This window comes from Carassius auratus, chromosome 40, assembly GCF_003368295.1.
Source record: "Carassius auratus strain Wakin chromosome 40, ASM336829v1, whole genome shotgun sequence".
NCBI classification, from domain to species: domain Eukaryota; kingdom Metazoa; phylum Chordata; class Actinopteri; order Cypriniformes; family Cyprinidae; genus Carassius; species Carassius auratus.
The window spans coordinates 18,187,014-18,201,833 of NC_039282.1; the positions used below are offsets into that span (position 1 = coordinate 18,187,014).

Sequence of the window (14,820 nt, forward strand, 5' to 3'; positions counted from 1 at the left end):
ACATTTATTTATGGATCATAATCTATTTATTTGGAATAATGCAACAATTCTAACCCCATACAAGATGGCACTCTATTAGACACAAACAAATGACAGGCACTATGCCACCTAGGGACACGGAGCAGCAACCTAATTGCATCATTGTATGCTACCTTTAGTATACAATGATATAGCTATAGATTAGCTATATATTAGCACAGGTTTCATTAGGGTTGAAGCTAAACTCTTCAGAACACCAGCCCTCCAGGACTGAGTTTGGGCAACCCTGGTTTAGCAGAAATCGCTTTAATATGCTAGCTCCTACAATTAGAGTATGACTCTTAAGCCCAGTCCTAGACCTAAATGTAAATCTGAGCTGTTTCAACTGAAAGAAACTTGCACTGACTGATCTCAGTAGCCTACATGTCAGTGTCTTTGTTTTGTCTTAAGATGCACACCAGTAAAGCTTTCTTAGGCATGTTTATATAAATTACTTAAATGTCCTAATTGAACTATGAAACCGGGCTTTAGTGTCTGGCATTTTATTTCATGTCTTATTTCAAGGGTGGCTAATTGCATGACAAATCAAGTTTCTTATGATCTTTATGTACCAGACGATCTCCCATGTTTTAGTTTTGTGAAGTCCTTACCTTGGTCTGTTTTGTTAGCATTATTGGCCAATTCTAAACTTGGAAAAAAAAATTCTGTCTTCCTACTTTGTCATGTTTTCTTTTTCAATGTTTCAAACATGTTTTTTTTTAACCATCGTGCTATTTTCTTATAAACATTTATGAGAAGTAGGCTAATCTCACAGTGACCAGTAGTTCGCTCATGAATATTAATCTTGCAATGCTGTGTTGTGTAATAACTTTCCTAAAGCATCCAGTCACGATAACTAATTAAACTTCATGAGTCAAGCAGTCAGCACAGTAAACGGAAGCTTGCAGAAGTGGTCAACACTTCCCTCTAGAGGTCAAAAGGCTAACTGCACTCCATTCCATTGTATTGACGCTGTCACCCATCCACTGCAATTACAATCTTACAGTGACAGCTGCCATTTAGAAGACATTCTTTATCTAGAGTGACAGTGCTATTACTCTATCCTCCTAAAGCACATGGGGTTAAGTGCCTTGCTAGTAATGCTGGATTTTGATCTTAGTTACTCACTTATAATGACCTGTGACTGGACCTTCACCCATCAATGATTAGGCAACACACAACCAAGTGATCTAATTTTACAAAGTTCATATTTACAAAGATCATTTTGCCTTTTGTACCCTTTGCTCTTTTGCGTTTTCAGTGTCTCTCATAAACTCTCATTGCTTTTCTCACACAGCTCATTACCCACCCATCGACTATAACAGTGTTGTTCTAACAGTCCAATTACCTCTCTCTCGCTATATCTCACACTGAGAGAGAAAACAGCAGGATATGGATCTTTCTGGAATTAAAGAACTTCTGGTTTAAACACATTAATCAGCTCCCATCATCTACAGTGATAATCTATTAGAAATCTGGATTAGACACAAACATACACGGAGGTGACCTCAAACAAGGACAGAAGTTAGCTGCCATTGAACACATGACAAAAATTTTTATTTGAGAGCTAAAAAATAATTGAGGGCTGTTATGAGGTTTATAGTTTAGATTATATATGTGTGTTGTAATATATGTAAGTTTTTCTAACTGTAATCTTGGCTGACTAGCATAAATATCTTGAAATCATATGAAATATGATTATAATATAATCTAAGCATGTCAACATATGGCTTGAGGCTCTGGAGGCCCCTACCAATACTGGCCACACAGGCCCAGTGTATACTCCAGCTCTGGTCCTAATTAGAAAGTGACACAAAACCATGATAAATATAGAAAATGAATGCAGATATACGTCATCCAAATCCATCACATACAACAGTTTAATTAATCTACACGCGTCTGTTGTTGATAAGACAGATCTGAACATGAACGCTTTCTGTTCATAATATATTATTTTGTGAGGATCACATACTGAGACGGGAACATGTTTGGCTGTTTTTTATTTGTTCAAATGCATAGATATAATTTATCCTGCCATGATGTCTTTCTCTTTCTGCAAATCGCTAAGTTGTTAAAAACGCCATCCACGTGTTGTTGTTATTGATGTTTATATTGAAATGTGGCGTCTCTTTTGTAGCTGCGTGAGAAAACAAACTTCCACCCCGCCACGAATCCCGACTCACACACACACACACACACACACACACACACACACACACAGAGTCCGTGGGGGAGAACTCATTGTAAACATGCAATGTGACTTGTGGAGAAAAACTAGAGTTCAGACGGGAACGCAGCACCTTTCCAACGTACGGAGAGAAATAAGTCATGGAGCTTACACGGTGAGAACTTTCTTACACTTCTTCAACATTTCTTCTTCAGTAGGGTATAGCCTGCAGATTCAAATTAAGTGGTCTAAGACGTAGCGAAAATAAAATCAGTCACTGCTGATAATCTTCAGCAAACAGCTCGGAATGAATGATTAACCATGACGTATTTAGTCAGCGTGGGGACTATTCCTTTTAGGGGGTCGACGTCATTTAAGAGTAAAGTTATTTATGTCAGAATTTTCCCGCTGAAATTGTGTGTGTTTTTTGTATTTTAAGAACTTACAGTACTGATGCTGTGGTTACCACTTATTTATGTTTGCTTGCGAATATTGAGCGCATTTGAACAACTTGTCATCTATATCTTTGGTTATCAAGGCTTTACTGAACACTAATTATTCCCCCTTCACCTAAACCCCCCCCCCCCCCCACCATACGCAGATTCTTACAGGAATTAGCCTAATTCGATTTGACGGAATTAAGCTCACTTAATGGAATATTTGACACATTTTGTTTAATCTTAATGCTTAATGTTTCAAATGTTGAATTTTATGTTATGGTTTAAATAAAATGCCTTTATACACAGTGTCATTGTGATCTTGGCCCAGTGTGTATGGCCCTCGTGGACTCAATTCATCCACCTCACAGACATGTATGGGACCATCAAGTCTCCAAACTTTCCTGAATCCTATCCAAAAGAGATTGATCTACAGTGGAATATAACTGTGCCAGAAGGATATCAAATCCGACTCTATTTTATGCATTTCGACATTGAGCCCTCATACTTGTGTGAATATGACTACTTGAAGGTAAGTCAATATTTACAGATTTTCTCAATCTCCCTCAACTACTTGTGTAGTACTAGTTGTACTACTTATAAATGTTACAAAATAACATTAACCGTACCAGATTTTCAAAAGCAAGTGATAAAATGCTGTCTGGTATAGATCTTAATTAAATGTCATATTAAATTTAATGTGAGGCTGTGAAGGAAGGTCTTACACTCTGTAAAATGGCAAACACCATAATGATGATTATGCCATTTTCATGAATCACAACTTTTTTTTTAAAAAGTAGAGTAGAATCTTTGTCTACTGAACTTTTTTTTTTTTCTTCAGAAAGCAAGACTTGGACCTTTGTGAATGTCTAAAACACATACAGTAATAGTACTTTGCCACATATATGTTTGTGTTTCAAAAGTTTAAATGACCCATGGTGGTGTTGATTTCAAAAGATTTCTTAATTTCCGACAGATAAAAAGAGCAGCTCGATCTGTCTAGACGCACTATCAGACCTTTTATAATAAGCATCTTATTTCCAGTCTCAGGATCTCATTGTTTAAATGGGTAAGAACGGGTGAGAATAGGGTTTGACGGACAGGTCTGTGGCAGATGCCCTGGTACCCTGGGTGGATGGAGTTAACAGCATGTATTACACAGGAGCCAGTGTGTTACCCCCTCACCACAGGGGGGCATATTCATATTCAAATACCCTCAGTGGGTGCCACAGCAACCTGCTATGGTAACAAGCCATGCAGTGGACCAAAAACCGGATGGCTGACAAAAAAGGACACAGACAAAAATCAGATACACATAATGACCGTTACACGTTAGGGATTTAATGTATAGGGTTTTTATGCATTCTGTGTGAGATTGCAACAAAATGCAGCATGTCCTGAACTTGAACTCTTTTGTACTTTTACATGCGTTAATAAACTACCTGCTTTTGCCACCATTTAGCTTGAGGTGTGTCTGGTGAAATACTGTGTTGTTAGGATTCTTGCATCGGCTTAAGCTTGTCTTCCACTTATATTTGTTTTTAATTGCTCTATCTCTTGAATTCTTTGTGTGTGTGTGTGTGTGTGTGTGTGTGTGTGTGAGGATGTTCGTGTATTGTGCTCAGGAATTAATTGCCTATGGACATCTTTGGTAACCGTAGGTTACCCTGCGTTCAGTGACATGGGTAAAGTAAACACTCAAGCTGCGAGCCAGATAAGAGACAAATTTAGGGCTGTTTGTGTGAATATGTGTGTGTTTGTGGGAGCACAATGAAGACTTGGCTGTGGTCTTGGTCTGCAGTGTTTGTGTGAAAGTCTTTTGCTTGATTGACAGTTTGCCTGTCTGCTGAGTGTAATTGTGTTCATGTGGTTGCCAGTTTTTGTGTACTTTGTGCAGATATTTCTTAAATTATGGGTTTGGCAGCATTCTTTTGGGTAATTTGTGTGGGTATGTCCAAAGCAAGAAGCTGGGAGTGTTTAAATTGTGTGGCTTTTTATATGTTCATGCAGGTACATTTAGAATATGAGAACAATTTCTGTCCTCTGATTGTGTCATTTAGGCCTACTCACCCTCATGTTTGATTTACTTCTGTAGAAAAGGGAAAATGCTGTGTAAAAAACAGCATGAACATTCTGTACAACATATCCTTTTGTGTATAAAGAAAGACACAAAGTCATACCAGTTTGTAACAGCATGAAGGTGATTAAATGAATTTTAATTTGTGGGTGATCTATTCATTTAAATTGCATAGTTGCACAGAAACCTATATTTTTGTACCTATATTGTTTAAGTATATTTACAGAATCTTTCAAAAGTTGATGTTGGTAAGATGTTTTTGGAAGAAGTCTCAATAAAACTGGATTAATTTACCGTATTTTCAGACTATAAGTCACACTTATTATCATAGTTTGGCTGGTCCTGCAACTTATAGTCAGGTGCGATTTAATTATCAAAATTAATTTGTCAAATGACCAAGAGAAATGAACCAATAGAAAACATTACCGTCTCCAGCCGCGAGAGGGCGCTCTATGCTGCTCTGTGCTCCTGTAGTCTACACTGAAAACACAGAGCGCCCTCTCGTGGCTGTAGATGGTAATGTTTTCTCTTGGTTCTAAATAAATGCGACTTATAGTCCAGTGCGACTTATATATGTTTTTTTCCTCATCATGACGTATTTTTGGACTGATGCGATTTATACTCAGGTGCGACTTATAGTCCGAAAAATATGGGTAATTAAAATTGTAGTAAAAATAAAAATCATTGTTTTCTATTTGACTATATTTCCAAATGTAATTTTTTTTTCCATGATCCAAAGCTGGATTTTCAGCATCATTACTCCAGTCTTCAGTGACACACGATCCTTTAGAAATCATCGTAATATGTTGATTTGCTGCTCAAGAAACATTTCTTATCATTATCAGTGTTGAAAACAGTTGTGCTGCTTTATATTTTTTTGAAAACTGTGATAGATTTCTTTCAGGAGTCTTTGTTGAATAGAAAGTTCAAAAGAACAGCTTTAATTTGAAATAAAAGTCTTTTGTGTTAATTCACAAAGGTATACTCAGACACTGAAGAGCTGGCCGTGTTTTGTGGAAAAGAGAATACAGACACAGAACAGGTCCCCGCTGGTGATGTCATCATGTCCCCCAGGAACGTGCTCAGTGTGGCCTTCCGTTCAGACTTTTCCAATGAGGAACGCTACTCTGGCTTCGAGGCTCACTTTAGTGCGATTGGTGAGTGTTTGGAGTAACAAAACCATTACATTTTCCCTCATCCTATTTCTCTTTATTCTATTCTCTATTCTTCTTTCTGCAGATGTAGATGAATGCAGAGACCGGAATGATGAAGATCTTGCCTGTGATCATTTCTGTCATAACTACATTAGCGGTTTCTACTGTTCTTGTCGTTACGGGTTCCTGCTTCATTCTGACAACAGAACTTGCAAAGGTAACATTTCAGAATAAAAAAGTTGCTATATTTTCTATGTTTGTCCAGAAAAACCTGTTGGATGTTCCTCCATAACAGGAACTTGCCTGTTCAATACATGTTGTAATTCACCTCAGCCAAAAAAAAATAAAAAATAGGGCACTGCCAATGGTGCCTTCAGACTATTTTCACTAAAATAGAAGTTTGACCCATTTTCTTTTTCTTCTTGGTGCCAAAAGGTGGAATAGTTTAAACATTATTTATATGTGGCTTGATGAGGAAAATCCTTTAAATCTCCTAATACTCCTGAAAATGTTGGTTAGTTAAGTTCATGTCAAAACTAAAGAGATCAGTCCTTTTGTATGTGTGTGTGTGTGTGTGTGCACGTGCATGTGTAAGTGTGTGAATGTGCACAATCCTGTCACCTAACACACTTATAAGTGCACACTAGCTTTATACTTAGATTTAACATCAATATAAAACACAGACTTATTTGATTACAAGTATGAAAACCAAAGGCAGTATAGCTGTGTAGGTGGGCACTTGTCAAACATTTGCTCTAAATTGCATAGATTTTTGTAATAAATCTCGTACCATTGGATTATCCAGGATTAGTTGCTGGAATTCCTAATTATAAAGCAGTACTTTAGGAAAAACCTTGCAGCAGGTTGATTTAAAACCACATTATGTAAGTCAACTAATTACAAATATACACACATTTATATAAAGTTGGCTCACGTAGAATTAAGCAATTTTATCTTGATTTATGTTGCTGTAATGTGTTGTAGTAGTAGTTCATGTGTGTGTTGGAGTGTGTCTGTTTTATGTCTAGCCTTTGCCCCCTCCTCAGCTGATTGTAGCTAAGCAACAACGACTAAATATTTACATTGTGGTGGTCGGTGAGATGTGGATAAACTTGTGAACTTCAAACACCCGATTACAACGGGAGCAAGTATAGCAGCTTTCATGCATTTCAGTGCAGTGCAAACATGTAATTCTTATGTTTGAGAAATTTGTAGCTGAGTATTTAATGAGTAGAAAAAAATCATTGTTCAGTAATTTTATGATCATGTGTGTGCACGCCACTTTTGGTTGCTGAACTGAATGATAGTGAATTATATATATGTGTGTGTATGTTTGCAATCATTGCAGTGGAGTGTAATGAAAGCGTGTACACAGAGCGCTCTGGAGTGATCACCAGTGCTGATTTCCCTAAACCGTACCCCAAAAGCTCTGACTGCATGTACCGCATTGAGCTGGAGGAGGGTTTTCAAATCACTCTGGAGTTTGATGACACCTTTGACATTGAAGACCACCCTGAAGTCACCTGCCCCTATGACTTTATCAAAGTGAGAACCCTACTGCATATCTGTGATTTTTTTTTGTTGTTGTATTTTTTTATTTTTTATAAACACATATACGGTTTAGCCATCATCATCATATAGAAATATTAACAGAAAATTCTTGAAATTAGTTAATATATTTAGTTTTATTATTAACATAATATAATATGTCACTTAACATTACCTTTACCTCAGGAAAGCCATTCAATGTCCATAGCTTGTTAGTTAGTTTTTTTTTATAATAGCATTTTTTTTTTTAATAACTAATAATATGCCTTATGGTCTATTTAAATGTTTACATACAACTTTATTTGATTATTGAATATTAAATAAATTTGATCAATTAATAGATTACTACATAAATGTTTTTGCTGCCGGTTTTTGGTTAAATATTTTTTTTATTTTCAGTGTTTCGTAAAAAAAAAAAATCATAATAATTTTATATTATGATAAATAGTTAATATGCTTTTAAAACACTGTTCATGAAGCTTTAAAACCTTTGTGAATCATTTGTTTCAATCCAGTGATTTCGGAGTGTGAATTAAACCACCAAATTGGCATCATTTCAGTAAATCAATTGAAATTTCAATGGTGAACACATGAATTGTTGTCTATATGGTGTTTTCTATATGTCTATATATTTTCATGACACAACTGTATTATACAAAGGAAGAATTACAGTTCAGTCTTTTATTGACCTTGATTAACCAAGCATTCCATAAAACAAACACTTTAACACATTAATAAAATAATGCATATTATACAGATTTAATGGTATTAGATTAGATTAAATTGCATTCAAGAGAGTTTTAATAAAACTTTTGAAGTTGGTTTGACCCCTTTGGAAATGCAAATGATGTTAAACACCAACTGCTTCAATTAAGTCAGTGTTTCAAAAAGCTTAATTTCTCTTATCACTTATGATAAATATTGACAGATTTAGTTTAAAAGATAAACTTTGTGATGATAATGATGCTTTATCCTCAGATTAATGCAGGAGACAAGGAGTTTGGCCCGCTTTGTGGTGAGCAGTCACCAGGGAAGATCCAGACAGGAAGTAACGCAGTCAGCGTCCTGTTTCACAGTGACAACTCTGGAGAGAATCTCGGCTGGAAACTCACTTACACCTCCACTGGTCAGAGACTGACTGATGCATATTCCTGCTAAAAAATTAAATACATCATTTTTATTTCTTTGTGTATATGGTGCATTGGCAGAGATGCAAATGTTGTTATCTTCAGGTTCTGAATGCTCTCCTCTTGCGGCGCCCCTCAATGGACACCTGGAGCCTCTGCAGTCTAATTACGTCTTCAAAGATCACATTATGCTGACCTGTGACCCTGGATACTCGCTGAGACAGGTCTGGGAAAGGTTGCCATTCACTTGTGCTGATAAAGCCAGTGACTGACGCGAGCCAGTTGAAACAAATCAGTACTGTTTTTCATCACACTCACATTCTCTCTTACAGGGTGATAAAGAATTTGAGCACTATCAGATTGAGTGTCAGAGGGATGGGAAATGGAGCAGTGACGTCCTGCTGTGTAAAAGTAAGTCTTTTAACAGAGACTCTAATTCTGTTTTCCTCCTGTCTTTTTTCTCACTTGCCCTTTCTTTCTCTTTTCTTATTCTGCTCCTCCTTGCTGTCGCCAGAGAAGGAATTTCAAAGGAGGCATCGTTCCCTACCAAGCATTTTAACCAATCAGATACTGAGTTAAAATCTGAAGGGACTGCCTGGTAGTCAGTCACCTTTCACTGCGAACTACAACCCCCATAGTACATTGTGTATGTAGAGATTGAAATATACTCTATCGATAAAGCTTTTTCATTAAATTTATAAAATGGGACAGTAACGACATTAATATTGTTACAAAATATTTCAAATAAATGCTGTTTTTTACTGTTTGTTTCATTTACTCACCCCCACTTGTTCCAAACATGTATGTATTTATTTCTTCTGTTGAACACAAAGAAGATATTCTGGAAAATGGTGGGAAAATGGTCTAACATTTTTCAAAATATCTTCTTTTGTCAAATCTGAAAGTGAACTACTCCTTTAATGCCCAGGCTTAATGTTTATGTTATATTACTGTAACTAGCACAGCTTTGTGTTTCTTTTTCATACTCCAAAGCATGCAGGTATTCTTCACGCATATTTTAAGTATCTCTTGGCAAAGATAAAATCTTAAATGTCTGTATTTGTGCTAACTTTGCTTCCCAGTTTACTTCTCATATTAAGCCTAGTCCTGGACTAGATCTGTATTTTGTTTAGGTTCATTCAGGCCTAGCCTTATAGCTGTTCTTATTCAGAATTTATTGTAGTTTGAGGCTTGGATCTGTTGCGAAAAAAAGACAAAAATGCATTTAATAATAATAATAAAAATAAATAAATAAATTGATGAATGCAGAGTTAAATAAATAACACTCAATTCAGCTGTCTATGAGTATGTAAGATGCATTTTTATTTATAAGCACAAATTTTGAAAATTTCACAGCATCAAAAGCAATCTGTCAATTTTTTATTAAATATTTTATATTGCATTTTGTTACTACAGCTAATACAAACCGTCTATGATAAACATTATGAATATAACATTTTATCCTTCATGCCCAAGTCTAGTTTTGTTGTTCTGCCAGTGAAAGTGGTTGTAAAGGCCACATTGAGTTTATGTATCAGAGAATGTCCCCATCTACTGGTTATTAATGTCGTTTCATAAATAGGGCTTCTATAAAATAAGCCAGAGAGCATCTACATGTATGGATGTGAATGTGATCTTTCATCAGATATTTTTTATATATATATTTATACATCCCTTAATCAGTAGTGCACAGTCTTGTCACTATTCGGTTCATTTTAAGACAGAAATACATACACATAAATGCACTTAGACTTTCAGACAGGACAGACTACCAAACTGCCTCACCTGTTGGGAACGGACAACACATGTTGAAGAGTGGACACTTACTGTTTGGTATGACTGTGATCTTCACTATTTAAATGGTTCAAGTGGTTCATCCCTTCCATTAACAATCCTATCATTATATGCATGGCATGTCCTACTGTAAATTCCACCAATCACATTTGAGAATTCCTGTAATTATAATTCATGATTAATTCTTAACATCCTGTGAATCATACAGTTTTCATCTCATCTTCTTCGAATAAATCCTCCCATCTAATTCATTAAATAAATAGTGGCATGCTGGCATTCTGTCAAAACTGTACTTTTTGTTACTTTTATATAAAATATAATTTCTATATTTCTATATTTTCTATATTTATATATCTTTTTTTTTTTTAAGAAAATAAAACATCCAAGAACTAAAGAAAAGAATGAAATTAAAATATGAATCAAACCAAAATCGTCATCCAACGAATCCAAAAATAAATACTATAGCTCTCTAACTCAGTTTCTTTCTCGTTATCTCCTTTAGTGGTCGACTGTGGTCCAGTGGATGTAGTTTTGGGTGAGGTGGTTTTTGAGAGCTCTGGAAACAGTACTGTGTTTGGATCCAGAATCCAGTACAGCTGCAGAGACTCTCGCCAGCTCAACAGTGAGTATTTCACTGTCAGACACTGATGCATTTAAGTCAAGTTATAATAATAGATGTCACTGTGGATTTGACTTTGATTGTCCTTACAGACACTTACACCTGTCATCAGAGCGGGGAATGGGTGAGTGAGGATGGGACACCACTGCCCTCCTGTCTAGCAGGTATGGTGTGTTACTCATTTTAAAATCTCTCGTGCATTAATTAATGACTTTTCTGTTATGTTTAATCACTTTATTATAAACAGACTTCATGTTCATAGTTTTGGATGGTTCTAACCTACATGACAGTATCTGCAACTGTTGTTTCTGTACTGTAGGAGATTTAGAAAGAACCTTAAGTACCAATCCCGAATCTCAACTTCCTACTCCTCTAGCAAACACTTCTCTTGGTAAGACTCAAACTTAGAATGTAAAGCTTTCTAATAGACTGAAAAAAAAAAAAAAATGATTTTCATTCAAAATCATTACACAGTTCATAACTGACTCGACTGAGACTTGACTGGGAACAAATATTGTGAGTTACACATTAGGTTCATGAGACATCATTCTGTTTACTGTTTATTGACAAGTAAAGATGCAACTTTGTTTTACTATATATATATATATATATATATATATATATATATATATATATATATATATATATATATATATATATATATATATATAATACATATTAAATATATATTAAAGGCAGGGTAGGTAAAAAAAAAAATATAAAAAACTTTTTTTCCAAATTTGTTTAAACTTTATTTATATATCAATACATAATTAAAATGTAAGTACTCTGAAAAAGAAAGTATAAAAATCGAGTGTCTGTAGACCTCTCACGACTGTTTTAAAGACAGCTCATTATTTCCATTCACTCCACCCCCTCCCTTCTGGGCTCCTTCCAAAGCCACGCTATAGCTATCATCTTGAGCTAGGCCTATAGATTATTTATCGTCTCTACTACGGCTCGCTAAGTAATGTTATGTTAGCTATATTATGCAGCTACGTGTGCTAATGACACATGCTTCATGAAAAAATAAACAAAAAAATATGTATGATCAAAATACAAAAATAAAGATTTACCTGTCCAGCAGAAATAAAGCCATCAAGGAGTCACTTTTCAGCCCCTTGAGTTCCCTCAGTTCTCGCATCGCTGGAAAGCCACGCCGATATTAACTCACGTTTTATTTCTTTGTTTATCCAAAGACTTTTTGTTCATTGCCTTTTCTTGTACTGTTACTGTCTTCCTTTTTTTGCCTGGTTTGCCTTCACTAACTGCATAGGCCGGTACTGTGAATTTTGCTTGCTGTTTCTCTACAATTGTTTTGGTATTCCTAGGATCCGTGCCTCTTGAATTCCTCAAATCAAACGTACGCGCGCAAGTGGGCAGTTCATGTGTGGCAAAAGTGTGGTTGCCATGGTTGCGAGAGAGTGACAGTCGCCTAAGCCAATCCTATGTTTCGTCCCGAATGGAAATAATGAGCTGTGTTTAATACAGATTAAACGGTCTAGAGTCACTCGATTTTTATACTCTTTTTATCAGAGTACTTACATTTTAATTATGCATTGATATATATATAGAAAGTTTAAACGAATTTGGAAGAAAGTTGTTTATACATTTTTTACCTACCCTGCATTTAAACTAAACACTACTTTTCGAAGGTTTGAGGTCAATAAATACTAAACTTTGCCTTCATCAAAGTACAACAACTGTTTTTATCCAGTTATTCCATAAATTTGTCAACTAAAAAATAAATATGTCTAATAAAATGTTAAAATTTAGCAGCCTTATCTTTTTTTTTTTTTTTTGGTCTGAGACCCTGGGGGTCTCTGTTTTTGTTAACTCACTTGTATTGTTTCTAAGATTCTTACTCATATCCAACTTGCACATGTCTTTGTTTCAGCATGTGGTGAGCAGTCACAGCTCTTCCCAGCCCAGCAGAAGCGAATCGTTGGTGGGAGAACAGCATCTCCAGGTCTGTTTCCCTGGCAGGTTCTGCTCTCAGTAGAGGACATGTCCCGGGTCCCCAAGGTCTGCTTGTTTGGCAGCGGTGCTCTCCTCTCCTCAACCTGGGTTCTCACAGCCGCTCATGTGCTCAGATCTCACCGCCTTGATCTTTCCGTTGTACCTGTTGCTTCTGAACACATTCGTGTGCACTTGGGCCTCACAGATGTACGGGATAAGCACTTGGCCACCAACCGGTCCGTAGCAAAAGTCATCCTCCATCCTCATTTTGATCCTAAAAACTACAACAATGACATTGCTCTGGTTAAACTCAGCCAGGAGGTGGCGCTGTCTGCGTTAATACGGCCCGTCTGTCTACCAAGGCCTGGTGTAGAAGGTCATGCCCTAATGCCTCTGCCCAACACATTGGGTATAGTTGCCGGTTGGGGCATTAACATGGCCAATGCTTCTGCCTCCTCCAGTGGCTTGACTTCCGATTCCAGCACTGTTTCCGAGCTGCTCCAGTATGTGAAGCTCCCGGTTGTGCCGCAGGATGAATGTGAAGCCAGTTATGTGTCACGCTCTGTCAACTACAACATCACCAGCAATATGTTTTGCGCTGGCTTTTATGAAGGCGGTCAGGACACCTGTTTGGGGGACAGTGGGGGAGCGTTTGTCACCCAGGACGCCCGCAGTGGCAGATGGGTGGCACAAGGACTGGTGTCCTGGGGTGGGCCAGAGGAGTGTGGCAGTCAGAGGATGTATGGGGTGTACACTCGGGTGACAAACTACGTCCACTGGCTACACAGGCACATGGATGTGGACCGCTGGTGGTGAAGAAGTCTGAAAAGTGCGCTGGAGCTGGAAGTCTCTCCTTATTATTATTATTTTTTAATTTTGTCATTTTATTTTGCCATTCTTATAATTGAACTCAATGTAAGGCAAGAGTTACACCCAGAAGTGTTCATTCTTGTATTTGGTCAGATTTCTTTATTATGGACTTTTTTTTTAATTCAAACATTTATGCTAGCAGTTTATGAATTTATTTGTAGTACAGATTATATGAACTTGAAACTTAAAATTGTATCATCCTTGAGTACTGGTTAGGGACTTTAGCCTATCAAGACAGCATCCATATTACACTAATGTTCAAAAGTTTGGGGTCTGTAAGAGTTTTAATATTTTTTTAAACAAATTAATACTTTTATTCAGCAAGGACACATTAAACTTATCAAAAGAGACAGTAAAGACATTTATAATGTTATCCATAAAAATAGTAAGCAACACCATTTTCAAGACTGATAAATGTTTCTTGAGCATCAAATTCAGCATATTAGAATGATTTTTGGAGGATCATGTGATACTGAAGACTGGAGCTGAAGCTTCACCATCAAAGGAATAAATTACATTTAAAAATATATTCAAATATAAAACAGTTATTTGCAATTGTAAGGATACTTTGAATTATTACTGTTTTACTGTATTTTTGCACTTTCAAAAACATTGACGTTTCTTACCAGTTTTTTAAAGGACACCATATTGTACAAAAAAATAAGCAAAAAAAAACAAAAAACATTATACATCTTTCTAATGATATAATTCATTTAAACCTGATGAAATTTGTAGTTTTATACACATACATAATATATCATCACAAGTTTAAAATGATATAATTAATAAAAATGGTTACACTGCTAATAAAAGCCACTAAACATTTATATATGAAATGAACACATTCGCATGTATTGATATAATTTGAATGAAATAAATGTTTTAAGAAACTTGGTTCTTGATGTATTTTTCTAATGCTGTGTGTCAGCTTTATTAGTAGCTAGTGTTTGTCTTTGTCAACTTATTAAACACAAACTAGAGTCCACTTTTAGTATCATTGTCTTCTTCTATTCCGTAAGAAAATATTTACTCAAAAAAAGAAGAAAAAAA

The 14,820-nt window shown here is 36.1% G+C and overlaps 1 protein-coding gene across 3 annotated transcripts; it reads left to right on the forward strand.

Moving 5' to 3' along the window:
* The first annotated feature begins 2,204 nt into the window (after positions 1 to 2,204).
* Positions 2,205 to 14,660, forward strand: LOC113058755 (mannan-binding lectin serine protease 1-like). 3 transcript variants are annotated; one of them, XM_026226944.1, is made up of 12 exons: positions 2,205 to 2,360; positions 2,932 to 3,154; positions 5,679 to 5,856; positions 5,939 to 6,070; positions 7,202 to 7,398; positions 8,380 to 8,527; positions 8,634 to 8,752; positions 8,861 to 8,939; positions 10,825 to 10,944; positions 11,034 to 11,105; positions 11,261 to 11,332; positions 12,839 to 14,660. In XM_026226944.1, exons 1-12 carry the CDS (start codon positions 2,347 to 2,349, stop codon positions 13,714 to 13,716), a joined length of 2,232 nt encoding a protein of 743 aa, XP_026082729.1. In that variant the 5' UTR covers positions 2,205 to 2,346; the 3' UTR covers positions 13,717 to 14,660. The 3 variants fall into 3 exon arrangements, with proteins under 3 accessions (XP_026082729.1, XP_026082730.1, XP_026082731.1); XM_026226945.1 differs by lacking the exon at positions 11,261 to 11,332; XM_026226946.1 differs by lacking the exons at positions 10,825 to 10,944; positions 11,034 to 11,105; positions 11,261 to 11,332; positions 12,839 to 14,660 and adding an exon at positions 9,043 to 9,290.
* Positions 14,661 to 14,820: the final 160 nt, after the last annotated feature.

Bases quoted from the DNA above. Each gene is read 5' to 3' on its own strand.
- LOC113058755 (XM_026226944.1), top strand. The intron at 5,857-5,938 runs GTGAGTGTTTGG...TTCTTTCTGCAG, and splicing joins GGCTCACTTTAGTGCGATTG to ATGTAGATGAATGCAGAGAC. The intron at 8,528-8,633 runs GTCAGAGACTGA...TGTTATCTTCAG, and splicing joins ACTCACTTACACCTCCACTG to GTTCTGAATGCTCTCCTCTT.